The 26,975-nt window shown below is 54.7% G+C and overlaps 1 protein-coding gene across 7 annotated transcripts in view; it reads right to left on the bottom strand.

Annotated features, from left to right (window-relative positions):
• OTOF (otoferlin) overlaps positions 1 to 26,975 on the bottom strand; it is a 114,538-nt gene that overhangs the window by 2,932 nt on the left and 84,631 nt on the right. For 2 of the 7 annotated variants that reach the window (XM_071807217.1, XM_065833915.2), the window contains 22 exons: positions 26,031 to 26,147; positions 24,710 to 24,862; positions 24,053 to 24,242; positions 23,165 to 23,289; positions 22,517 to 22,651; positions 21,872 to 22,033; positions 20,788 to 20,907; positions 18,593 to 18,754; positions 18,139 to 18,301; positions 17,127 to 17,257; positions 15,042 to 15,071; positions 13,802 to 13,942; positions 13,398 to 13,464; positions 10,187 to 10,311; positions 9,424 to 9,558; positions 6,823 to 6,960; positions 6,351 to 6,478; positions 5,617 to 5,787; positions 4,236 to 4,396; positions 2,906 to 3,048; positions 2,342 to 2,430; positions 1,012 to 1,110 (listed from right to left, as the gene is read on the bottom strand). In XM_071807217.1, the coding sequence (XP_071663318.1) occupies positions 1,012 to 1,110; positions 2,342 to 2,430; positions 2,906 to 3,048; positions 4,236 to 4,396; positions 5,617 to 5,787; positions 6,351 to 6,478; positions 6,823 to 6,960; positions 9,424 to 9,558; positions 10,187 to 10,311; positions 13,398 to 13,464; positions 13,802 to 13,942; positions 15,042 to 15,071; positions 17,127 to 17,257; positions 18,139 to 18,301; positions 18,593 to 18,754; positions 20,788 to 20,907; positions 21,872 to 22,033; positions 22,517 to 22,651; positions 23,165 to 23,289; positions 24,053 to 24,242; positions 24,710 to 24,862; positions 26,031 to 26,147 (2,885 nt within the window). Of the gene's footprint in view, positions 1 to 1,011; positions 1,111 to 2,341; positions 2,431 to 2,905; positions 3,049 to 4,235; positions 4,397 to 5,616; positions 5,788 to 6,350; positions 6,479 to 6,822; positions 6,961 to 9,423; positions 9,559 to 10,186; positions 10,342 to 13,397; positions 13,465 to 13,801; positions 13,943 to 15,041; positions 15,072 to 17,126; positions 17,258 to 18,138; positions 18,302 to 18,592; positions 18,755 to 20,787; positions 20,908 to 21,871; positions 22,034 to 22,516; positions 22,652 to 23,164; positions 23,290 to 24,052; positions 24,243 to 24,709; positions 24,863 to 26,030; positions 26,148 to 26,975 lie in introns of all 7 variants that reach the window. The other 5 variants (XM_071807222.1, XM_071807221.1, XM_071807220.1 and 2 more) reach the window with 4 other exon arrangements.

The raw sequence follows: 26,975 nt of genomic DNA on the forward strand, positions 1-26,975 counted from the left end.
TTTCTGTCTCCGGTGAGCAGGATTCTCAGAGCAAAAGGGACACCGAGAATGGTCCCTAAGAGCAAGTCTGGGCCCTAGGGGAACACAGCTTTGTTTTAAAGACTGTGGGTACCGCCAGCCCCTTTCTCTGATGAGCCAAGGCACCTCCATTCCCCAGGTTGCTGTGTCTGTCCTGCAGCCAGCAGGACATGACTCCATGCTCGGGCACCCAACACAGGGTCATTCTCTTGGCCTCTGATCCGCTGCTCTGCTCCACAAAACACCAAGATTGAGTGATTCCCCGTCACACTGATGGGGAAGGGCTGAAGCATTTCAGATCCAGAACCACTGCAGAAAATCTGCTGTGCTGGCAGGACCCAGGATGCCAAAACAGAGCCAGTTTTCTGAGAGGTGCACGTGGAGGAGACCTGGCCTGAGCTGGTGCTGCTGCAGAGGAAGCACCGAGCAGTTTAACCATGGGTGGGAAATCACCACACCAGCCTGAAGTGCTGTTGCGTTGATTTGAGGTCCTTTAAAGAATGGGGTGAGCTTTGGAAGGGGTTTCCCCCTACAGCTGGGTGACAGGAAAGTGGAGATGGGAACTAACCCATTTGGCTCAAGGTGCTGGAATTAGAAGTTGCGGGGCTGAAAAGCCAAATCAGGACATCAAGACAAACACGACAAGGAAAAGAGGGGCAGACAGGACCAAGCAGCAAGGCCACGGCCATTACCCCCTGACAGAGATGTCAAACGACTTCTCTCCCACCAGAAAAGCATCATCTTCCAAAACCACCTCATCAGTGTTCCAGATTATAACCCGCAGCTCAAAGCTGGGCAGCCAGGCAAGAGAGAGACGGAGAGGCAAGAAACAGCACAGAAATGGCAGTGTTGGCGCTGTCTGACCCTGCAGCCCGGTCCGTGCTGTAACCACACTTCCCGCCCCAAAACCACCCCAGGGACCCCAGCAAGCACGAGCATCCCCCCAAAAGGAGCAGCGGAGGGGACGGTACTGGCACGCCACACTGTACCTACCCCCGGACAAAAATGTCACTGGATTTCTCGCCAGTGAAGTAGTCATCGTCCTCCAGGATGACCTCGTCTGTGTTCCACACTATCACTCTAAGCTCATATCTGGCAGGAGGAAGGGAGACAAGGAGGTGAGGCATGGGGGCCGGCAAAAGGACAGGAGGGAATGGGCGTGACGCTGCCAGGAGCTGCTCACAGGGACAATATCTGAGGGATCAGGAGGGCAGGAGCAGGGGGGATCTCCACATGAGCTCAGAGCAGCACAGGGAGTTTCGCTGCCCTCTGCTTTGCACCTCTGCAAGGCCCAAGCCAAAGGCTTGAGGGCACAGCCCACGCTTGGCCTTGGGTACATTTCTGGCTAAAATGGGTCTGCAGAACAATCTGAGCCCAACTCTCTTTCTGGTTTTGCCCCCAGCAGGGCTGTTCCCTGCTAGAAACGGGCATCACCGTCCTTCTTGGGACTCCAGCACATTCAGAGACTCAGAGATATTCCCAGCACTGCCCTTTGTGTGCAGCTTGGTTCGGAAACTTGGTGCACAGGATGGTTTGTGTTGAAAGGACCTTCCCAGCTCCCCCAGTCCCCCTGCCATGAGCAGGGACATCTGCACCAGCTCAGGTTGCTCAGAGCCCCGTCCAGCCTGGCCTGGGATGTCTCCAGGGATGCTTCATCCACCACCTCTCTGCCCAACCAACTCCAGCACTAACCCGTGTCCCTAAGAACCTCATCTAAACACCTTTTAAACCCCTCCAGGGATGGTGACTCCACCACTGCCCTGGGCAGCCTGTTCCAGTGCCCAACAGCCCTTTCCAGGAAACCATTCCCAGCAGGATGCCCAGTGCTGTCCCTGTATCCCAGCCCTGGGGGTGGGAAAACGGGCCCAGGGACACAGTGGAGCAGGGTAAGGCAGGGCTGGGAGGGATGGTGAGAAACGAAATGTCTTTCCTCTCTCTACATGAGTTGGGAGAGGGCAGGGTGGGCTGGGAAGAACTCTACTGCACTGCTCGTTGTCTACTCTGTCCTGCTTGCGTTGACCGCTCTGTCCCAATAACCTCCCCTGCCCCAGGTGCCTTGCCGTGGGCTGAACTGGAGAACGATTTAAATTCCTAGTTTGCACAGAGGAGAGAGCTCGGGAGCTGCAGGGGATGGAACGGGCAAGATAGCACCCTCCAGGAGTAGCTCTGGAAGGGGAAGACACCACTTGATGCTTCCAGTCTCTGGCTGTGCCAGTGTGGTCGAGGTACCCAGGCAGAGGGCCGGGCTGGGGAGAAGCGGGTCTCCATCGCTCCATCCCGCCTGGAGCTTTCCCTGCAGCTGCCTGGCTGGGAGGTTTCTTACTTCTTCGGTTTCCTGGGGGAAATATCAATGGCAGGGCCGGGCGCTGGCATGTCCATGGGGAACATGTCCACCCACATCTCCAGGCGACCCTGCAAGGTTTGAGAGGTGCAGTCAGCTCCCCTTGTCCCTCCCGTCCCCCCACCCACCCGGCAATGTCCCCCTCCCCAGCTCCTCTTGCCCTTCAACATCAGTCTGGCCCCGCCAGATGTGGGGCAGGGTCCACAGCACTGAACCCCGCCAGATGTGTCACAAATCCTTCCCCACCCTCTGCAGAAGTGTCCCCTCACACGGTGTAGGGCCGAGGTGCACAGGCTCATTCAGAGGACCAGGGGCCATTGGGGTATGAAACGGATGCAGGCTGGAGCAGGAGAGGCGCTGAAAATCCAGCCTGCTGGGGTCACCAGGTGATTCTTAAGCTGGTTGACACCGAAGTGCCACCCTTTGCAGGATCTGCTGCCCACAACGAGGTGGGCTATGGCCGGCCTGCCCAGCAGACATCTCTGCTCCCAGCTGGAGGGTTTGCAGCATGAGCTGCCTCCACGTCTGCTCGGGGAATTTGGGGACCTGCTCGATGCCCGGCTTGTCGGGGTTCAGCAGCGGCCGCGTCTCCACGTGCTCGGGGACCAGCTTGCAGCCCGCCCGCGGGATGTCCTCCCAGTGACGCAGCACGCTCAGGGCCAGGTGCTCGTCCGTCTGCTTCTTCTGACCTGCGTGGGCAAAGGGAGGGCTGAGCTCGGAGAATGGGGCAGAGAGACACCAGGGACAGCAAACAGCCCCGTGTCGCTGCCCCTGCTCCAAGGGGACAGAACTGCCTGCTAGCTGCTCCTCTCCATTTCACAGAATTACAGAATCCCAGAGTGTCAGGGGTTGAAAGGCCCTGGAAAGCTCATCCAGTGCAATCCCCCCAGAGCAGGAACACCCAGCTGAGGTTCCACAGGAAGGGGTCCAGGTGGGTTTGAATGTCTGCAGAGAAGGAGACTCCACAACCTCCCTGGGCAGCCTGGGCCAGGCTCTGACACCCTCACCCCCAACAAGTTGCTTCTCCTCTTTCAGTGGAACCTCCTGTGTTCCAGTTTGCACCCATTGCCCCTTGTCCTGTCATTGGTTGTCACCCAGAAGAGCCTGGCTCCATCCTCCTGACACTGCCCCTTTCCATATTGATCCCCAGGAATGAGTCCCCCCTCAGTCTCCTCTTCTCCAGCTCCAGAGCCCCAGCTCCCTCAGCCTTTCCTCACACGGGAGATGCTCCACTCCCTCCAGCACCTTGGTGGCTGCGCTGGACTCTCTGCAGCAGTTCCCTGTCCTTCTGGAACTGAGGGGCCTTGTGCACACCTTGTCCTTCAGCCAACACCTCCTGACTGCTCTCAGCCCCCTCTCTCCAACCCCAGTTTTTTACAGAAGACCCAGATCTCCTGCCCCTCTACATGTTCCCAATCTGAACATGCTCCATATCCATTGACTGTGTTCTCCTCTTACACACCCTTCCTGCTCTGCCTTCATCTTTCCTGAGCACAAGTGAGTGTGTTGAGACACAGCCATTGATTTGGGATGCAGTTACCTGGAGAATGGCTTCCTAAACACCCAAAGGGCCAAGGCAGGCTCCTGTAGTTGCTCTTGGGCAAACACTTCCAGGGGGAAGTTCTCAAGGCAGCTTTGGTGGCGCTGAGCCACAGGCGCCCACGGGTGATTCTGAGAGCGACCCACTGGCCTGGGTGTCTAGAAGACACCGTTTCACTGGTCACATACTGGAAGGTCCATTTCAGGTGATGGGCAGGGTGACTGCAGTGCTGCTTTATGGTGACGAGGCCACTACGTCTGTCTCCAACCCTGCATGACGAGGGGAAACCCCAGACCCCGCTCCCCTCCACAGCCTCCGTCCCACAGGGGCAGGTACCATTTTCATCCTCAATCTCCGTGGGGCCGGTGAAGACCCTGTTGGCAACTTTGACTCTTCCTCCTGGCCCGAAGTGCGGCCCGTCCACCTTGCCCTCTTTGCACAGCTTGGACAGGATCTGGGACGGCTTCATGGGGTCACGCCAGGTGTTATAACCATGTCTGTGAACAGGAGAGGCAAGGGCAGTGAAGTAAATATTCCTGCCATGAAGGACCCAAGATTGGCAGCGAAAGGATCTGAGGCAGCGAATGTGAAATATCAGAGCAGACCTGGCCCCTCTGTACCCCCTCTACATGTTGCTGACACCCACCCCAGCCCCTTTGCTCTGTGCTCACTCACACCTGAAATTCCCAGTGCATTCCATTTTTAGAATCATTTTGGTTGGAAAAGACCTATAAGATCGAGTCCAACAGTTCCCCACCCCTGACACTGCCCCATGTCCTGAGAACCTCATGTCCGTCTGTCCAGCCCTCCAGGGATGGTGACTCCAGCACTGCCCTGGGCAGCCTGTTCCAATGCCCCACGGCCCTTTGGGGAAGAAATTGTTCCCAGATCCAACCTCAACTTCCCCTGGCGCAACTTGAGGCCGTTGCCTCTGCTCCTGGCGCTTGTTCCTGGGGAGCAGAGCCCGACCCCCCTGGCTCCAAGCTCCTTTCAGGCAGTTCAGAGATCAGAAGGTCTCCCCTCAGCTCCTGTTCTCCAGCTGAACCCCCAGGTCCCTCAGCCGCTCCCATCACACTTGTGCTCCAGCCCCTCACCAGCTCCATTCCCTTCTCTCCACTCGCTCCAGCACCTCAAGGCCTTTCTTGGAGTGAGGGGCCCAAAACTGCCCCAGGATTGGCGGCTTGGCCTCCCCAGGTCCCAGCACAGGGACGGGCACTGCCCTGGGCCTGCTGGCCACACCAGTGCTGGTCCCAGCCAGGATGCTGTGGCCTCTTGGCCACCTGGGCACATACCGGCTCCTGTTCAGCTGCGGTCACCAACACCCCCAGTGCCTTCTCCGCTGGGCATTTCCAGTCACTCTTCCCTGAGCCTGCAGCGTTCATGGGGTTGTTGTGACCACAGTGCAGGACCCGGCACTTGGCCTCGGTGAACCTCACTTGCTCAGCATTGCTCCTTTGGTCCTGCTGTTAATTCAGCTTCAGCCTCACCCCTCTCCACAGTACCATCAGTGCCCCTTAGTCCTTTCCTCCCTGCCCTGGGCTCCTTACAACCCACTCCACTGCTGCCCTGCTGTGCTGGTCACAAAACAGTGAGGGTACAGCACCGACCCCCCCATTAGCAGGCAATAATTCCTGCAGGACATCCAGGCTTGGGGTGGGAGATGAGACAGACACAGGGGTCCAGGCAGAAGGCTGGGCAGAGAAATCTTTGCTCGTACATGGAGTAGGTCTGGGACACCCCGCAGGTGGCTCGGTGCTTGCTGTAGTAGCGGTTCTCCAGGTCAATCTTGGTCTCTCCAATGAGGTCGTCAGTCCCCACCAAGTCCCAGTCGTAGATGGCCACTGTCAGCATGGACTCCATGGGGAAGGTGGCCTCGATGTCGAAGGATCTAGGGCAGGGAGAGCAGGGGAGGGGAAAGACAAAAGCTGCTGTTGAAGGGTCTGGCTGCTGCTCAGGACACAAACATGGGTGAGGTGGGTCTGCTCCATCGGTGCACAGGGTTTAATTTGCATCTCCCACCGCAGGACATTCGAGGGAGGGGTTTTAACTAAACCTCTGCTCGGGCTGTTTCAGATCAGCAGCCCCGGACAGGAGGTGGCACAGAGCAAGTCAATAACCCTGAAATGAATTCTGTGTGTCACTGGAGAGCTGGGCCATAATCTCACTCAACTCTAGGCCTAATGGTTCCTAAACTAGGTACTTAATCAGATATGGAGCTCTGTTAAACACCCTTTACAATATTGACCATACGACTGGCAAGGAAGGACAGATGGCTGAGAGGAGGTTGCCCACACTGCTTGCAAGGCAAGTTCTATGTGCTGAGTCTCATCTTTTGAGCCCAAGCAGCAGCTGTGGGCCAGCAGGGGCACAGGTCCAAGGGCTGGCAAGCTTAGCTCAGGCTTAGCTCACCCTGGAAAAGGTGCAGACAGGTAACAGGGCTGGCCAACTCACTTCCCAAAGACAGGGTTCAGCTGCTTGGAGATGTAGTTCTCTTTGTCTTTAATGTCCGTCTTCCCCAGTTTGATGGCAATGTAGGGGTCAGCTTTGCCATTGATGTCAGCTGGGTGAAGGTCCGTGGCCTGCAGAGAACAGACGAGACAGTAGCAAGATTTGGAGGCTGATCTAAACTATTCACTTGAGCTCAGCATTAGGACAGACTCGCCTGCCCATCCTACACACCAGAAAAGTCTCTGGATCAGGCAGCAGCTTGGATCTGGCTTGCGCCCAGTGTTTGGAGCACACGGCTGCGGGGACACCATTCAAGTCCCCATCAAAGAGCTGCTTCAGTCCTTGTGCTGCATCCTCAGCCCTGATGCACTGATCCCTAAAATCCACCATCCCCACAGCCTTGGGAGCAGCTCCTGGGTCGAGCCGTGGGAGGGGGTGCAGCATCGCGCCTTCCACACCACGCAGTTCCACTCACCCGCACAATATAGACTCGGACCAACACGTTGATGGGGTCATTGCTGGGGATCCCCTGGAACATGCCGAAGCTGGGGTCGTATCCTGCCTCCTTGCTGATGTCATCGGGGAGCGGCACTTTGTAGACGCACATGGAGCCCTGGGGAGAGGGAGGGCAGGGCCCGATGAGCGTCCTGCTGTTCAACAGACCCATCCCAAACCGCCCTTATGAGCCATAATGGGTCCATATCCTCATTTCTAGCCGCGTGCCAGATCTGGAAAACTTCTCCAGTGCACGGATACAGGGAACTAACTGACTGACGCTTGAAGAACTAAGGAGCTAACACTTGGAGAGTTAACCCTTAACCCATATAGGATTGTGTAGCTTGGAGTTTTGTGTAACTTATTGTAAGAGAAACAGGAGTTCGCTGACGACTTCACAGGCCTTGCGAAGATAAAACCCCCCCTAGCTGCACCCCTGGGTGGGCTAGAGAACAGAATGTTGGGCACAGGATGGGAGATAAGCCAGTTCTAACCAGCTCAGCAATCTGAGTGCCAGCCAGCTCAGCACACCAGGTAAAAATGTACAGCCAAAAAGATCCCAGTTCACAATCACTGCACAGCCACAACCAGGAGGGACCGGAGGCGCAGACAATGGGAATGATCTCCTGGAACTCATGGTAAGAAGAACCGCCTTTTCAGGGACAGGTTATGAATATGTACAGGTGTTCCTAAAACTTTCATGAATATGAAACACTTTACAGCATTTAACCAAGCTCACAGCTACTGGAAATCTACATGCGCCTTAGGCGGAGTTATCCCCAGTGTGTTCAGCGCTGTAAATAAACACACCTCTTTACAGTCCCACACGTTGGAAAGTAATTGCTGCTCTGCAGCACAAGCACCTCTTCAGGGCTTGTAACCACGAGCAGGGAAACTGGAGAGACTGAAGGATATCTGCAGAGGAATCAAACCAGCAGGGTGCTCATGGACAGGGATTTCCATGAGTAAAACTGGCAGGAGGACAAATCACAGAATCCCAGAGTGTCAGGGGTTGAAGGGCCCTGGAAAGCTCATCCAGTGCAATCCCCCATGGAGCAGGAACACCCAGCTGAGGTTCCACAGGAAGGTGTCCAGGCGGGTTTGAATGTCTGCAGAGAAGGAGACTCCACAACCTCCCTGGGCAGCCTGGGCCAGGCTCTGACACCCTCACCCCCAACAAGTTTCTTCTCCTCTTTCAGTGGAACCTCCTGTGTTCCAGTTTGCACCCATTGCCCCTTGTCCTGTCACTGGTTGTCACCCAGAAGAGCCTGGCTCCATCCTCCTGACACTCCCCTTTCCATATTGATCCCCATGAATGAGTCCCCCCTCAGTCTCCTCCAGCTCCAGAGCCCCAGCTCCCTCAGCCTTTCCTCACACGGGAGATGCTCCACTCCCTCCAGCATCTTGGTGGCTGCGCTGGACTCTCTGCAGCAGTTCCCTGTCCTTCTGGAACTGAGGGGCCACAACTGGACACAATATTCCAGGTGTGGTCTCCCCAGGGCAGAGCAGAGGGGCAGGAGAACCTCTCTGACCTACTGACCACCCCCTTCTAACCCACCCCAGATACCATTGGCCTTCCTGGCCACAAGGGCCCAGTGCTGGCTCATGCTCACCCTGCTGTCCCCAGGACCCCCAGCTCCCTTTCCCCTACACTGCTCTCTAATAGGTCATTCCCCAACTTACACTGGAACCTGGGGTTGTTCCTGCCCAGATTCAAGACTCTACACTTGCCCTTGTTCTATTTCATTAAATGTCTCCCCGCCCAGCTCTCCAGCCTGTCCAGGTCTCTGATGGCAGCACAGCTTCCAGCGTTAGCCACTCCTCCCAGCTTGGTGTCATCAGCAAACTTGCTGACAGTCACTCTATTCCCTCATCCAAATCACTGATGAATATACTGAATAATACCGGCCCCAGCACTGACCCCTGAGGCACTGCACTGGATCCAGGCCTCCAACTGGACTCCACCCCATTGACCATTCAATGGGAATAAAAGAGGTGACGAGGGATGGAATGGAAAATCTGTGATGTAACACATGAAACGCTGCTGGTTTCTATGCTCGCTAAGCATCTGATCCCAGCTAAGGTGGGAACTGCCCGCTCAGCTCCTCTGCTGCGCAAACCAAGGGCAAAACTGGGACCAATGGGCTTCACCTGGCAGAAAGGTCCTTGTCCAAGAATCTTCCAGCTGAGGGATGTGGGGACTGGCAATGTGCGACTGGACCGTCAGCCCAGGTGGCTGGTATTGGTGGGAAATGGTTCACGGAGATAACCCAGGGCATGATTTATTGCCACAATGGGCACGAAAGAGGAGCTGCTTATCCCTTGACCTTCTGTGAGAATCATTGAGGGCCTCTTTGCCTGCAGACGAGCACCTCTGTGGACATGTTCTTTGAAGCCACCTGATTTCTGGGACTAACCCTGGAGGCTTTTCCTCTCTGCAAGGTGCCTGTGGCTGGGTCAATGTAAATTCGTTTCTATTCCATCCATCCCCTTCTTGCTAAACCAGCTTCAGCAGAGAAACCTGTTGGCAAGTTCTCCCCAAGCTGCCTCCACCCTGACCCGACTCGGCAACCAAACTCACTTTGAACCTCCCCACTATCCGCTCTTCTTCGGTGGCATTGTCGTCGTTGTCCCCGATCTTCCCGCGGAGCAGGTTGAAGGTGTGCAGCCAGTCCTCGAAGTTATCGAACTCGGTTTCCAGCTCTCTGTTGAAGACCTGAGACGACAGAAAGTTGAAGGAGGACAATTAGGTTAAAAAACAAAGTGAGGAAAAGAAATGGTGACTGTGTGCGGCAACTCAGAGGGACCGTGGACACCAATGCCCAGTTCTCTAGGAAGGGAAAAGATCTTCAGAGTCACTGGGTTGGACTTTGATGCCACAAGGACCTCCCCAAAGTGTTAACACACAAGAGGGAAGCTCAGCTGAGTGGGAGAGGTGACTGTCCCCCCAGGTTCGAACCCCTCTGAGCCCCAGAACCACAGACGACGTTCATCCTCATAAACATGGGCCAGTACATTGACCCAGAGCCTATCCCTGCCCCAGGTCCTGCTGGGCCAGCCGTGGCCAGGCTGGAAACCTCTCCCCTCCAGCCAGGGCACATCCAGGCTGCCCCAGGGATGATCCTATCCCAGGGCAAACCCTTTTCCCTAAAGTTTGTTACCTCTGGCTCCTCCAAACTATGGAGAGAAGCTGGCAGTCCCAAGGCACATCTCACCCAGGGTGAGCCACCCATCAGGTGCCTCGATGGGGTTGATCCATCCTGCTCTGATCTCCAGCTGGCCGGGACCATTGTCCTGCCAGCCCACTCGAGCAGGGTCTCCTCCTCCCCTGCCAACACACGCACCTTCAGCTCGTCAATCTTCTGCTTGTTCTTCTTCTCGGGAAGCTCAGGGGCCGACTGTTGCTTCTTTTTCTTATCGTCTTTGGGCGCCTTGGACTTCTCCTTGTTCTTCGCCTGACCCTTGGAGCCTTTCATGGGAAAGTCATCGAGTTTGATTTCTGAATCCAAGGGGAAGCGACGGGGAGGGAGGAGATGGAAATGAGGGTGAGGAGGGGTGGAGGAGACAGGGAGCGGGGACTGGATCCAAGTCCTTCAAACAGGAGGAGCATGAAAGCTGCTGCAGCCTGCAGCTCCCATCCCAGCCCTCTCCCGTCTTTCACTGGCTGATCATGTTGTCATCACTCAAAAGAATGAATCCTGTCTGCAGTTGCTAACCTAAAGATATATAAATCCTTCCAGTTCTGGGTCAGTTTGACAAAGGTAAGAGTGACTTGCAAAGCACCTGATCACGAACTACAGACACTACTGACCTTGCAACTTTAGACATTTTGAGGCCACACAATCAGTTGAGTCACTTTATCACACATCTCAAGACTGTTGGGCAAAGTGTCCTTTAGCTGAACATTGCCCACTATAAGGATTATGTAATGCTATATGCAAATGTTTACCCAATCAGCTCTTCAGGGTTTGAACACAGTGATAAGATTTTGTATATAATGGGTTTTACTTTTCTTGCTGGCGTGCTGGCTTTGTTCCAGCTTCCAGGCTTCCATAACTCTAATAAACAATATCTTGTCTCTGCGTGCTAAATTTGACTCATTTGTATGCAAAATGGGTAAAGAACCGTGGTTTTGGGACAACAGCCACTGTTGCCCAGGTCACAGCATCTCCAGGAGCCCAGAGGTCTCTGTGCAGGGAACTTCCAGAGCTGACCTGAGCAGAAGTCACTTGGAGGACCACAAAACATGGACTGAGAGCGCTGGCTCGGGCTGGCATAAACAGCAGTGACAGTCACAGCACCCCAGGCTGGTTGGGGCTGAAGGGACCTCTGGAGATCCCCAGTCCAACCCAGCTGCTCACACAGGGTCACAGAGCAGATCACACAGGTGGGTCCAGGCGGGTTTGAATGTCTCAGAGAAGGAGACTCCACACCCGCTCTGGGCAGCCTGGGCCAGGCTCTGGCACCTCCCAGCAAACAAGTTTCTGCTCATGTTCAGATGGAGCCTCCTGTGTTTCAGTCTGTGCCCGTTGCCCCTCACCCTGGCGTTGGGCACCACTGAACAGAGTCTGCTCCATCCTCTGACACCCACCCTGAGATATTGATCCCATTGATCACATCCCTCTCAGCTTCTCTTCTCCAGCTCAACAGCCCCAGCTCTCTCAGTCTCCTCATCACAAAGATGCTCCAGACCCCTCAGCATCTTTGTGTCCCTCCCTGGACTCTCTCCAGTAACTCCTTGTCCTTCTTGAACTGGGGAGCCCAGAACTGGACCCAGTAACTCCAGATGGGACCTCCCCAGGGCAGAGCAGACAGGGAGGATTCATCTCCCTCCACCTGCTGCTCACACTCCTCCTAATGCACCTGATCCTGCCCACAGCATCTCCTTTTCCTCCTTCTACTGGAGACTTTTGCTGCCGAATCCAGCCTGGAGAACAAAACCCTGGCCTAAGTAGTGCAAACAGGACTGTGCTTGATGCTCAGCACTAGAGCACAGGCTGCTGCCCTTGGAGGAGTTGCCCATGACCAGCTGCCATGAGGGGTCTCTGTTCAGAGCAACCACCAGCCATGGACATCAACTGCACTGGGAACAGGCACCGGGAAAGGCACGGTCAAAGGAAACTTATAGAACAATAGCATTGTTTTAGCTGGAAAATACCTTTAAGATAATTGAGTCCAACTGTTAACCTCACATTGCCAAGTCCAGCTCTAAACCACATTCCTCAGAACTTCTTCCACCCTTCTACACTCTCTGTCCTTGCTGCCCTGCCATCTTTCGTGAGTGCTGGGCAATGCAGATGGGGACAGATAGGTGACAACAGACAAAGACAACGTGGAAGAGGAAAGGGGGAAGGAATGGGAGTGCCAAGGGGAAACGGACCTTTCTCAGAAGACAGAAAACAATGAGGGACACGAGACCCCCCCAGTGGCCCTGGGGCAGCAAGCCCAGGGAAAAGCTGCTCAGAGCTGTCTCCAAGCTCAGCAAGACCCAGACTCATCCTTCTTGTCATACAAAGACCAGTCTTCCCAAAGAAACCACGATCTGTATTGTTCTCAGCTAATGGTTTTTGCATTGCATGGGCACAAGAGCATCCCACTGTCATGGGGACATAGGACACATGGAGAACATGGGGGAAAGTCCTCAGGGAAACCCCCAAAAGACCCACTGGTGGGACTGGTGAGGACCCTCCAGGCTTCAATCGGACAACAGGTCCCAACGCACCAGTGTTCTCAGCCCACATCATTTGTGGTACAGAATTTGTCTCACACAACTTGAGACATCAGCAACATCCCGCTGAGCTACAGACCCCCGGACTTCCTTCAGAGGAAACACATTTAGGGCACAATTCATCTTAGCATAGTATTGAAAATAGCTCAGAAAACTTGCCCTACAAGTGCATGTTTTTCTTCGTTGCCTGTGCTGGAACTGCAGACAAGGAAGCCTGTACACGCAGGTAAAAGCAGATTAGATGAATCCCAGACCTTTTGCCTGGTTTAATCTTCCCTCGCAAAACTGGAGCAAAACAGAATGGAAAACCCCATGCAGGTGCTCTAGAAGTATCTATTACTTGGCGTGCTCAACAGGCTTCAGGCACACAGTCCTACAGCAAAAACATCTGCACGGCCAAGGCTACAGGACTTCTAATGACACACTGACTTGTGATTGCACAAAAACGTCCTCAGACATGCTCCTGGTCATTAGTCTGCAGTCGCAGCATCGTTGTGGTTGGAAAAGACCTTTAAGATCATCAAGTCCAAGCGTTAACCCAACCAATATTGTCCCTAAGAACCTCACCTATGCACACTAATTGCACATGACCCTCCTCCCAGCGTGGGTGTGCCGGAGGCTGCCACACCACCATGCTTGGATTTGGGTTCACCTGGCATTAGCACGTTAGCCCAACACCGACCCGCACTCGCAAAAATGGATCCTACATGGGGAAATGCAACATGCGTGAGCACCTGGTTTGGCAGAAGAGCCACAATATGCTCCAAAAAGAGTCCTGGCCCCACCTTTCCCTGCCACACTCCCTCTCCTGTCCGCAACATGCTCACCCTCCATGGTCTCCATCTCTTCCTTGTCCTCCGCTTCTGCCGCGGCTGCCTCCTGCTGCCGGAGTTGCTGGGGGAGAAATGAAGCGAACAGGGAGTGGGTGCTCGTGCCGAGGCGCTGTGCCCCATGGAAGTGCCTAATTCAGGGTCACAGTTCGCTCTTTCCACCTGGCCGAGGTTCTGGCGGTGCTGGAGGAATCAGGGTTGCTCGGTGCAGTCTTGAGCACCAATGCTGTTAAATACCTGGGTCTGAGTACAAACCCATCCAGCCAGGAAAGTGGAATCCTGCTCAACTCTGCCAGCTCAAAAAGAACCTTTGGATGTAGCTGGGAACATGTGAGACCTCACGGGCAGGGGATATTTTCCTCCCTCCCTCTACGTACACCCCTCCTCTGCCCTGCACCCACCTCCTTCATAGTCTCAATGGAAGCGAAATACTTGGACCACCAGTCCAGCATGCTCTCATCTGGCTCCTCCTCTTCTGCTTCCTCCCCTCCTCCTCCTCCTCCTTTCTTCTTCTTCTTCTTTTTCTCCTTCTCCTCCTCAGTCTGCAGGGACCAGGGAAGCAAAGACAGAGAAGAAGAGGGGTCAGATGAAAGCGAAACGGCTCTCCAAGTGCAAAGGTGATGGGTGAAGCACCTTAGAAGGCAGAACCCTCCAGGCTGGGTGGCCTCATTAGCACTTTTCCCCATTCACAGCCACTGAGGCACAGAGCAGCAAAGGAAGATGCCCCAGGATCCAGAGTCCTGAGATGTCCCCTCCTCTCCATCATCCCTTTCATCCACACATTTTCCAGGCTACAGCACCCGAGTCTCACACGGTAGCAGTCTCCCCTCTGCCCAGCAAAGTACCCTGGGTCCTCAGTGCTGCGATAAAGCCTTTTGCAGCCCATGTGTGGCTGTGCTGGGAAGAACCAGCATCTCTCCCACAGGCCAGGCTGGACGGGGCTCTGAGCAACCTGAGCTGGTGACGATGTCCCTGCTCATGGCAGGGGGGGCACTGGATGAGCTTTAATGGTTCCTTCCCACCCAAACTATTCTGTGATTCTGTCAGGTGCTGCCTGCCCTGCTCCTCCTGGCACTGCACTGTTGGCCCAGAAGAGCTTTTCCATCTGCAAGGACCAGGTCACTGCCCTATCTATGGATATAGATATAGGGGAGACCTCAGTGTGGCCTTTCTGTACTTAAAAGGGGCTGATAAGAAAGACAGGGACAGACTTTTGAGCAGGGCCTGTTGTGACAGGTCAAAGGGTGATGGTTTTAAACTAAAGGAGGGAGATTCAGGCTGGCCATGATGCAGAAATTGTTTGTGCTGAGGGTGGTGAGAGCCTGGCCCAGGTTGGGCAGAGAGGTGGTGGCTGAACCATCCCTGGAGACATCCCAGGCCAGGCTGGACGGGGCTCTGAGCAACCTGAGCTGGTGCAGATGTCCCTGCTCACGGGGGAGCTGGGAAGGTCCTTTCCCACCCAAACTGTTCTGTGATTTTATGATTCTATGAGACAAAGCTGCTCTGCCTCAGGACAAACAGATGCTGGTCCTGACCCATCTTGGGCTGGTGGGGCTGCATGGTGCATTGAAAGCTGCACAGAAGAGCAGGGCGGGGTGCGGGGGGTTCGAAGCAGGGACACAGAGCAGATCCATCACTTACCACGTCCACCTTGACCACCGCGTCGGAGTTCTGCCGCCCGGGGAGAAGGGAACAGGGAGAGCAGGTTAGCGCAGCCTCAGCCCGTACGAATACACGCCAGCGCACACATGCATTAGAAGTCACAGGCAGCTCCCAAGGGATGGAGGAACCAAATGCCTTGAATGAAGAGCCCTGCCTGGGACAGCTCTGCATGCAGGGTTGGTTTCTGTGACACACCAAACCCGTCTCCACGTGGGAGATGTCGCTCTGCTAAGGGAGAACCCCAGCCCAGACAGCAAGGGATTGGGTCTGGAAAGACACTTTGGCCTTCAGTGCAGACAACGTCGCTCTGCTCTCTTGGAGCTTCTCTTGTCTATGTGTGAGGAAAGCCAACAGGGTGCTGGGCTGCATCGGCGAGGGCATCACCAGCACAGACAGAGGAGTCGTTATCCCGCTCTGCTCAGCGCTGGTCAGGCCACACCTGGAACACTGTGGTCTGTTCTGGTCGCCGCGGTACAGAAAAGCTGTGGACAGGCTGGAGAGGGTCCAGAGAAGGACCCAAAGATGATCCAAGGACTGGGAAAGGCTGAGAGAACTGGGCTTGTTTAGCCTTGAGAGAAGAAGGCTTAGGGGACTTCATCACCGTGCTCCAGTATTTAAAGGATTCGGATTCAATAATCCTTGTGGGTCCCTTCCAACTCAGGACATCCTGTGTTTCTGTGAATTAAAAAAGGGTGGCTACAAAGCAGATGGAGACGCCCTTTGTACAAGGAGTCACGTGGAAAAGCCGAGGGGCGATGGGTACAAGTTATTCTGGGGAGATGACAATTGGACACTAGAGGGGTATTTTTCAACTGAGAACAATCAGCCGTTGCAATAACCTCTGCAGGGAAGTGGTGGATTCCCCAACATTGGACATTTTGAAGATCCAGCTGGATGGGGTGCTGGGCCAGCTTGGCTAGACCAGGCTTTGCCAAGAAAGGCTGGACCAGATGGTCCTTGTGGTCCCTTCTACCCTGGTGTTCTGTGATTCTATCTTGGAAGGTCTGCAGGCTACTGTGGTAGAGCCCAAGAAGGGTATGGGTGCTGGGGTGATCCAGACATACCCACGTACAGCTCCTCTTGCACGATGCAGAGATGAGGTTCTCGGGGACGTGGGGCAGTGCCAGGGTTGGGTTAACTGTTGGACTCGGTGATCTTGAGGGTCTTTTCCAATCAAAATGATTTTATGAAGCTGCGCGAGCAGATGTACACGAAACAACTTCTTGTGCACAGAGGAGGAACTCGGCATCCAGGTGCACATGTGAATGCAGCAGGGACATTGTGGGGTGTGTGTGCATCTTCACACGCGTGCTTCTGAGGGTTTGTATGTGCTGCAGCCTTTCTGTAAGCACGTGTGAGGGGTCGTGTGTATTTGGAGCCCACACAATGCCTATAGGCACATGTGTGCACATGTGCTGCTGCTCTGGGCTTGTGAGCGCATGTTGCTGCAAAGGGGATGCTGCAAAGGGTCTCCTGCAAAAACAAATCTGTTTCTTTTTGTGGAGGAAGCTGTGGAGCAGAAGGGTATGAGGAGGAGCTGAAAGTCCTGTTCTAAGCAAGAAAACAGGCACAGGCACGTTTGGCGTTTGAAGAAAGCCTGATGTCTCTGGGACACATCGCCTGTCCAGCACATTCAGTGCCAAGTTTTCAGGGTGAGCACAACAGGTGTAAAGAGCTTTGCCTGCTTCAGATTGTGCATGTGAATCAGCCCTGTGCCACTGGCATCTGCTGGGCCGTGTGTGGCTCGGACTCGTACAGCGGCTGTACAGCAACACCGCGCTGGCCGCCCATCCAGACTGCGGAACGGGCACTTCACGTTGCTGATGTGGCCATCTGAATGTCTCAAAACTGTTGTAAAAAGGAAAAAAGTACCACTCATCTCAGCCAGGACAGAAAGAGGACAATTTACAGGACTGACGACGACCCAAGGCCCTTCATTCCAGGCATCAGCTCAACCTCATGTTCAACAGGACAAGGTGGACCCCGTTCAGGTGGAATCCCTCAGAGACTGGCAATTCAGTGAGGAAAGAGACACTAAAGTGGTGCTGACACACAGATACTCACAGCTTCCAGCTTCACCATCGTCTCCATCTTCTTGATAGGAACCTCGGGTTCCATATTGACAACGATCTCCCCTGTGGGGCGAGAGCGATGGGCCCCGTTGGCCGTTGGCAGACAACCGTTGAGGGGTTTGGCTGGACAGAGGACAGAGGAGAGAAAGAAGAAGAGAGAAGGACAGTGTAGAGGAGAAACTGAGAGCTCAGGTGAGATGCTACAGGATTCATGCAGGAGTGATGTGTGACCACCTTGGCCAGAGAAGAGGTGGAAATGAGCACAGACCCTTCCAGTGTGATTAAAACCCCCTTCCCTAGCAAAGGAAAGCAGATGATGAGAAAGGATTGGTTTTTCACCAGCACCGGTATCCAGAGGAGAAGAAACAGAGAAGATGATTGTCCTGAAATTATCTCTTGGCTTGGACACAACCAGAGGTCCAGACCTGTGGTTGGAACCAGCGGTGGCCCTTGGCCATCCCCCCAGACCAAGGCTGCCTCCATTTCCACCAAGGACTGGGAGGAGATGAGCAGCTCCTGTGGCTCCCCAAGCCCTTGCCTGCTGTGTTGGGTGCAGGGAAAGTGGCTTTGTGGTGGATTTTGCTGTGGGTGCTGATTGATGGGGTGGTGATTGGGACTGAGAAGGTGGCCTCAGTCTGTGGCATTTTAGTCTTTACTCAAATAATAGCAGCAGCAGGCATGGACCACGGCAAATTCAGCTTCCAGTCTGGAGGAACATCTGGGGAGCGCAGAGCCATGAAGGTGCAGAGATGTCAGAGGTGAACCAGCCTTTCTTGTCTTACAGGCTTCAGGGGGAGCACATGGATATCACAGTGAGGCCCGCAGGTCAAAAAATCAAAGGGGAATCAGCTTCACACCCTGTGCCTTCTCAAACCCTTGGTCCAAAACCTGACTCACCGCTTGCTTCACCAACGAGCAGGCAATAACCAATAACCCTTACAACCCTCCACCCACCTCTCCATGGGTGATGCCCCACACCAGCCAGGTCCCCGTGGCCCAAGTACCTGTCATATTCCAGTGCTGGGCTTTCTTATCCGGGGGGCGGTAGATGAATTTTCGGAGGGAGCTGACGGTGTGGGACCCCACCAGCGTGTAACGCCCAAAAGCCCGGCAGTCCACCACGCGGATGTTGAGCGGTGGGTGGAGAAGCTCATTCTCCGGCAGGTCCTGGGAAGGAAAGGTGTGCTGGTTGTGACGAGTTGGATGTGGGCTGTAGGATGTCTACTGCAGTGGTTGGAAAGGCCAGTAGGAGCTAAAAGAGGGATCATGTAGGAGGAAGAGAGATGGAGCAGCTCCAGCATGGCTTGGGAACCCTCAGAGAAAGGCCATCACCAGCTGGGATGGAACTCATATCTTCCGTTGCTTGGGGAAACTGAGGCAAGGGGTTGGGAGCCATTGTCTGGGCTCCAGAAGATCTGGGTTTTGGTTGAGGGCTCAGGGGGAGGAGAAGACACTCACCACTTCGAACCACTTGACCAAAGTGCTGAAGTTGGGGTTTTTCTTGTAGTTCTGGATGAGGGCTGACTGGACCCCCTTCCCAGCACACTCGATGTCCACCCGGGGCCGGTCCACCTGCGCCAGGTTCACTCTCTTCAGATCCCTCAGCCCCCAAAATAAGATCTAGGGCAGCAGGAGAAGAAGGGAGAACATGAATGTGAGAGGGATTGACCTTGGCTGGTTCTCCATATCCCCAGGAGCAGGGACCTACTGCAGATGTCATCACCCAGGCAGTGGTGGACCTGAGGTATCTCCTCCTCCTCCCTCTGGCTCAGAACCTCTCTGACACCCCACATAACCCATCCTACACCTGACCTACAGCAGCCTAAGGTCTGCAACCTGCTGCCCCCGACTCCTTTTCTGCCTTTCTCCCTTTTGAGACATTTTCTGCCATGGGAATCCATAGAGAAGGACCAGAGCAAATTTGTCCACCCCCAGTGGCTCTTGATTCAGTGCTGGCATCATTTTATCAAATGATATCAGCATCACTGGGGAGATTTGTCTCTCCCTTCTTGGGATAAAAGACGGCCACCATGAACAGTTCCCCTAATCACAGAGTCACAGACTGGTTGGGTTGAAGGCACCTCTGGAGATCATCCAGTCCAACCCAGCTGCTCATGCAGGGTCACCAGAGCAGATCACACAGGTGGGTCCAGGCGGGTTTGAATGTCTCAGAGAAGGAGACTCCACACCCGCTCTGGGCAGCCTGGGCCAGGCTCCGGCACCTCCCAGCAAAGAAGTTTCTGCTCATGTTCACATGGAGCCTCCTGTGTTTCAGTCTGTGCCCGTTGCCCCTCACCCTGGCACTGGGCACCACTGAAAAGAGCCCTAAACTGACATTTTTCCACCTCCTGATCCCCCGTGGCTGTATTCACCTTGCACATCAGAGAAATATATTTAACCAGCTGCAAAGGTGTGCAAGACCGGGAGCTAGGATCCTTTCAAAGAGCTGGAGATCTGGTCAGTGGCATCTCACCTGGGCAGAGATACCTACAGGCATGAGTGAATGGCGCACAGAACGTCACTGCTGTATCGCCTGCATCACCACAAAGGCAATTATGGGAGAGGGACCCTGACTGGATACATCACCCTTTAGATACCTACAGATAGACGAGAGGTATTCTGCCCTTGATGCCTGAGACTGGTGGGATGCATCTCACCTGACTGCTCCGGGTGGGGACGTGTGACACGTACATCCCTAATGTGCCCTGCGATGCACCTCAGCCCTAATGCGTCAGAACCACAGGATGGTTTGGGTTGAAGGGACCTTCCCAGCTCCCCCAGTTCCCCCTCTGCCATGAGCAGGGACATCTTCACCAGCTCAGGTTGCTCAGAGCCCCGTCCAGCCTGGCCTGGGATGTCTCCAGGGATGGCTCATCCACCACCTCTCTGCCCAACCTGGGCCAGGCTCTCACCACCCTCAGCACAAACAATTTCTGCATCATGTCCGGCCTGAATCTCCCTCCTTTAGTTTAAAACCATCACCCCTTGTCCTGTCACAACAGGCCCTGCCCAAAACTCTGTCCCCATCTTTCTTCTTGGCCTCTTTTATGGCCTGAAAGGCTGCACTGAGGTCTCCCCAAGCTTCTCTTCTCCAGTTGAACACCCCAACTCTCTCAGCCTGTCCTCCCAGCAGAGCTGTTCCAGCCTTGGGTCATTTCTGCTGCCTCCCACATTTAAGACAGCCAGGAGTGGCCCAGTTCCCTGTTCTTTTAGAGCTGCTGCAGCGCAGGTCCCAGTGCAACCAGTGCAGACAGATCCTGGCAGTGCAGACATCTGGGATCAATGCCCAACCAGAGCCTCAAAGTTCACAGAATCACAGAATCGTTTTGCTTGGAAAAGGCCCTCAAGATCACCCAGTCCAACCGCTACCTCACACCATGTCCTGAGAACCTCATGTCCGTCTGTCCAGCCCTCCAGGGATGGTGACTCCAGCACTGCCCTGGGCAGCCTGTTCCAATGCCCCACAGCCCTTTGGGGAAGAAATTGTTTCCACATCCAACCTCAACCTCCCCTGGTGCAACTTGAAGCCGTTTGCTCTCATCCTATCACTTCTTACTCAGGAGAAGACCCTCCTGACCTTCAGACCCCCATGGACAGGCTCTCCTGCCCCACACAATACTGAACAGTAAAATTTGGTGCTTCAAGGCAATTACCTCCACTCTGTATTTACTCAGCACCGGCCGAATCCCCAGCGGCACTGGCAGGATGGGGCCCCGGTCCACGTCTGTGGGTCCATCGATAGGGGGCAGATCTGACTTGCCCCCAGGACCAATCTGGAAGAGACACAGCATGGATTAGGATTTTCTCCTTTAAGCTAGTGCTCGGCTGCTGAGAAGCAGGTTTTTCTTAGTCTTGGTTGTAACTGGTACAGCCTGGCCTTGGGTGTTAGGCCTGGGTTGTCTCAGAGGGTGTAGGAGCAACAAGGGTTGCTGAGCATCCAGCTGATCGAACCCTGCAGGTGCTTTGGGAAAAGGCAAATGCGTGAGCAGAAGGTGCTGGGCAGTGCTCTGTGTCCATGCAGGACACAACCAGCAGCAAAGACAAATTCTCAGCCCATCAACCCACCGCAGCCCAGGGTTTTCCCTTTATTCCTGCAAGGAGTTTCATCTGCCTGGGCTGAGTGTGAAGAGATGCAGAAATGGCCCAAGAGCTGAGCCCAGGAGCACTTTTTGGGTCCTGTTACCAAACCAGGGCATGAAGGACATCAATTATCCCACATAAGCCAGTCCTAGAGAAACCAGTCCACTGCAAGGTGAGTTAGAGAAAAAAAGGGCTTGGATGAGCACCTGCCCTAGCAGGCAACGGAGAACATAGAATCATGGAGTCATTCTGGTTGGAAGAGACCTTTAAGATCAGCTAGTCCAACTGTTACGCTACCGCTGGCACTGCCCCATGTCCCTGAGAACCTCATGTCCGTCGGTCCAACCCTCCAGGGATGGTGACTCCAGCACTGCCCTGGGCAGCCTGTTCCAATGCCCCACAGCCCTTTGAGGAAGAAATTGTTCCCCACATCCAACCTCAACCTCCCCTGGCGCAACTTGAGGCCATTTCCTCTGCTCCTGGCGCTTGTTCCTGGGGAGCAGAGCCTGACCCCCCTGGCTCCAAGCTCCTTTCAGGCAGTTCAGAGATCAGAAGGTCTCCCCTCAGCTCCTGTTCTCCAGCTGAACCACCTTGCAACGCTGCATCCCACCCATCCCCTCCCTCCCTGGGTCTGGGGTGGCTTTGGCCAGCAGGCACCTGGAGCAGCTCAAAGGCAGCCAGCAGGTCCCCGGCGGTGGAGTTGCCCCGGTAGATCTGGTAGTACTCCAGCTGCGGGGGGAAGCGTGGGGGGCAATAGTGCTCATCTGACATCTTCACCACCGGCTTGGCAAAGGTGCGGCCCATGAAGTCAGCTTTGCCCTGGAGAAGCAAAGAGAGTGATTGGGTTTGCTGACCCAACGTGAGGTCTCCTAAATTCATCCCACAGCTCTCCCCATCACAGTCAGACTGGGACCAGCCCAGTGGATGTGTGACACCAAAGCTCAGTGCCAGCTTTCACTCCTGGCTTCTTCAAATAAGATGAAGGAGAAGGCCCAGGGCTGGGACAGCAAGGAGGCCAGGGCTGAGCAGCTTTTCTAAAGTGAAAGACTCAGGTAATGTCTCCTTGCCTCAAGCCTCACAAAAGCTCTTGCTTCACTCTCCAAAAATAAGGTGTCTTTGAGTCTGAGATCTAATGAGCAGCAGAGGCTGCTCATCCCATGGGACATATCAGGGGGACAATCTTACAAGGGTCAGGAGAGAAGCTGCTTCTCACGCCCTCTGCACCATCTGCCTGGACTCCAACTCAGGAGGGGCTGCAGCATCTCAGTAATTAACATTTCCCTCTGCTGGTACTCATCTTACCACTGTGTCCTGGTCGTAGATCTCAATGACAATGATGGGAGGGTCATCCCGCATCTCATGGGCTTCTCCATACAGCTCCACATTGTCAAAGACCAGCAGCTGGTCCCAGGTCGGGCAAAGGGTCTCATTGAGAACCTGGAAGAATGGGAGAGAGATTTACTGCTTCAGATCAGGGCAAAGGCCTTTGCAAGGGCAGCAGAGCGGGTGTTGGACTCAGCTGCCTGGCACCATTGGTGGGCTGCTGCCTCTTTTTTGGACCAGTGAGGCACGGGGTGTCTCCCAAGGACTCTTCTGAGACAAAAGCCCAACAGCACAAGGAGACACCAATTATTCCCAACATCCACAAGGCTTGCTAAAGCTTGGCAGCCCTCAGCTCAGAAGGGAAGACACAAAACCCACTTCAACATGCTCATAACCAGGCAGATGAACCACGGTCACAGGGACACAGGACAGCTGTGTGCTGGTGTGTGGGGACATGTTGTGAAGGTGCTCCTGGAGACAGTCGAGCCCCAGTACCATGGCTGTTTTCCCACCCCAGGACGCCATGACCAACCTAATCCATGACTCACGAGCAGTCAGGAGACCTTTGGACCTGATGGGACATGCAACACCAGTACCCATCCCTCCAGGTGAGGAGATGGTGTTTACCTCGGTGCATTGGCTCTGGGAGATGAAGAAGACTCGTGCAAAGGGGTCCGAAAGGCCACTGCTGTCGGCTGCAAAGAGACTCCTGGCTTGGTACATGTGAGCTCGTAGCTGGAAAACCTGCTTCTCTGCAGGAGAGAGGGGAGGTGAGACAGGTTGATACGAGGTCCCCACGGCACATTTTTGCTCAGGGCCAGCACTGATGCAGGACACGGGCTCAAAACATGAGTCCTGAATGGATACGGACTTCCTCAGCATCCTGCTGTGCAGAATGACAGCTATGAACAGGGTATGGGAGGGGGTTCACCATTCCTACACCCCAGCTCCCCATGGGAGCAGTGGGAACCTCAGACTGGGACAAATGGAATGATTTAGGGCAACAAGGCTGAGGGGCTGGAGCACAAGTGCGATGGGAGCGGCTGAGGGACCTGGGGGTTCAGCTGGAGAACAGGAGCTGAGGGGAGACCTTCTGATCTCTGAACTGCCTGAAAGGAGCTTGGAGCCAGGGGGGTCGGGCTCTGCTCCCCAGGAACAAGCGCCAGGAGCAGAGGAAACGGCCTCAAGTTGCACCAGGGGAGGTTGAGGTTGGATGTGGGAACAATTTCTTCCCCAAAGGGCTGTGGGGCATTGAACAGGCTGCCCAGGGCAGTGCTGGAGTCACCATCCCTGGAGGGCTGGACAGACGGACATGAGGTTCTCAGGACATGGGGCAGGGACAGGGTTGGGTTATGGTTGGACTTGATGATCTTAAGGTTCTCTTCCAAACAAATGATTCTGTGATTTTCCCCTTAGCTCCTGGAAGCCGCCCTTGGTCCACGTGGTGTCAGGCCAGGCTCCCCCTGCCCTCTCCATGCCCCGTCCCCAGACCCACAGTAGGCAGGACGCTCTTACTGGTGTAAAGGAGGCTGATGGGTGGGAAGGACGGCAGGTTTTGGCCTCTGGCGGTCTTCTTCTCCTCAAAGCCGCAGGGCAGGCCGCTCAGGAAGTCTTTGCGCTGTTTGTTGAGACCCAGCCACAAGTACATCTCCATCTTGGCCTGAACTGTCCAGCCAGCAGGTCCAAAGCCCCTCTTTCCAGGCGGCTGGGGACAAAGTGACACAAGAGTTTACATGGACATAGGGAAGGGTTTAGAGATGGCCAGACCACCTCTTGCAGCATTCAACTCCTCCTGGTGCCACTGCCCCTTAAAAGCAGGAACCCAGCCCTCATCATTTGGGATGGTGACACTCATCTGGCTCATATGTTGTCATCCCACCATGATGGCTTGCTCTTTTCTAAGGTAGGATTCTCTTTCGTGGCCAGTTGGATCAAATATCTCCTTCATGGCCAGCTGGATCAAACATCTCTCTTCTTCCAGACATTTCTCACTTACCAGACTGGATATGACCAGTGGTTCACACTTCCTAGCAGCAGAATTCCACCCCTACCAGCAGAACATGTTTTGCCTGGTATTCAAGCCCCAGCAAAACTGGACACCCAGCTCTCTCATCTCCATCCTCCACCTCCCTCCTCTTGGCTGCCGGTCCCCCAGAGAAGCCAGAGCAGCACCTTGAGGAAGATGGTCTTCACTTTGGCGCAGTCCTTGCCCATCTCCTCATCCACGATGGAGTAGAGGATGTCCTTGGACGGGACGCGGGCGTAGGCAATGCGCTTGTTGTTGCTCATCATCCAGATGAAGACGTCAGGAATGGTGTGCTGGGGCTGTGGACACCACCAGAGCCCTGTTAGCGCCTCAGTTCTTTCCGACCACTGAGGCACCAGCGGGGCTGGAGACCTGAAGGCAAATCCAAGCAGGTGCCACAGGAGATGGATGCACCTGTTGCCACATCGGGCCACTGAAATGGTTTTGAGCCTCCCACCGCAGAAGACTTTGTGCCTAAGAAAAGCTGCTCAGAGCTAAACTCAGCAGGGTGACGCCCAGCAGGAAAGAAACTGGGATTTACATCGGTTCTAGTTTAGAAAAATAATCATTTTAGATTAGAAGACTAAAGATTTTCAGTTTCATTCAGTGGCCACAGGGAGTGCAGGGCAGGGCCCACCCCTTCGTTCCTTACTACGGAAGATGCTCCCTGTCTGGACAGGTCCCACCACACCTTACAGTCTGGTTCATGTTCTGCTGTGGTGATTAAAGCCAAGGAAAGCGCTGCTGTAACGAGGGATGTGCAGTCGGGGTTGGAGCCTGTGTGGGCAATGAGAACAGGAGGGGCAACTACAGCTCCCACAGGGCCAGTAACCCCCGGTGGCTGAGCCAGTCCTCAAAGGTAAAAATATCAGAGTAATGGTTCTAAAGGAAGGAAAAAATAGTTTGCAGAAAACAGCATCCCTTTGCAAGTGCTGTGAGCAGCTCTAATGTATTGGACTGTTGTCTCTTAGCCGTGAGCTGGAGTGAAGCAAGAACACAGTGTGTTGATAGAAATCAGATGGTTTGAGTTCTGCAAGAGACCAGGGCTTTGTCCCACAGCCCTCTGCAAACCGCTTTAAAAATTCCCCCCAGGATCAGGAAGGGCTCCCTGCTGCCGGATTTAACACTGTGTGGACGTGTGCCACCTTCCGATGGCCCATGTCCCAGGGAACCGTGTGGCCCTGCCATGGCTGAGGCTGCCAGCGATGCCTCCAGCCGGGGCGCAGCAGGACCCGGCTCTGTCACCGGCCTGCGAAAAGCTCTTTAATTTGTTTTAGCGCTGACTCGTTCCAGCCCAGCGTGCATGGGCAAGGCTGGGGGGCACAAGGCGGCGTGCAGGGTTGGATGGCTCCTTGCACACCAGGGACACCCACTTACAGGGTTTGCAGAGAGGTCTCCATCCATCCCAGGCTGATGTCGCCGTGCTCTGACCCCAACAACGCCCGCTCTCCGTGCAGAGGGACTCACCTCGTCCGCCAGGAACCGGAGCTTCTGCAGGAAGTTTTGCACCAGCTTCAGCTTGTCTTTCACTGTGTTTTTCTTCACCTGCGACCGCAGGGTCGTGGCTTGCTGGCCCATGTTCTCCTGCGGTTAAAGGGGAGCCCAGGACACCACGTTAGCAAGAGCAGAAAGGAACACGGAGAAGGGAGCAGCACCAGGGAGGTCCCCGATGTTTGGGAAGGGGTGGTGAGGAGGCAGATGCCTTAATCCCACCATGTGCATCCTGGTGATGGTACTTCTGACACCGTTCATCAACCTTGGCGGGATGCAGGGAAGGCCCTGATTAGGCATAGACATCTGTCCCAGCAGAAGATACGCAGGACAGAAAGGTGTCATAGAATCACAGAATCATTTTGGTTGGAAAAGCCCCTCAGGATCATGGAGTCCAACCATAACCCAGCCCTGGCACTGCCCCATGTCCTGAGAACCTCATGTCCGTCTGTCCAACCCTCCAGGGCTAGTGACGCCAGCACTGCCCTGGGCAGCCTGTTCAAATGCCCCACAGCCCTTTGGGGAAGAAATTGTTCCTAATATCCAATCTAGACCTCAGCGTCAGCTGTGCTTAGGGCATATTGGGGTGGCTTCAAGCCTGCTGTTAAGAATAGTCTCTCCCTTTCTGCTGACCCTGCTGTAATTCAGCACCCAACAGTTCAGAAGAGGGGACATGGAGGCTTCCACATGTTAAATTCATCGCTCTCTAGTATGTGACTGCTGCTGAAGCCGGTGTCCCTGGCTGTGCCAGCTGGATAAGCCACCTGCTCTTTGTACAACTGTAATTCCTTTGCAAAGGACTGGGCCATCAGTCGCAGATCTGGGCTTTGTGTACCGCTGTGTTCTGCAGGGTTCCCCCAAATTACTCCTTCCCAGTTCCATCAGCTGTTTGACAGCAATATTCCCCTGGACTCCTGGATT

Source organism: Patagioenas fasciata, chromosome 3, assembly GCF_037038585.1.
Source record: "Patagioenas fasciata isolate bPatFas1 chromosome 3, bPatFas1.hap1, whole genome shotgun sequence".
Taxonomy (NCBI): Eukaryota; Metazoa; Chordata; class Aves; order Columbiformes; family Columbidae; genus Patagioenas; species Patagioenas fasciata.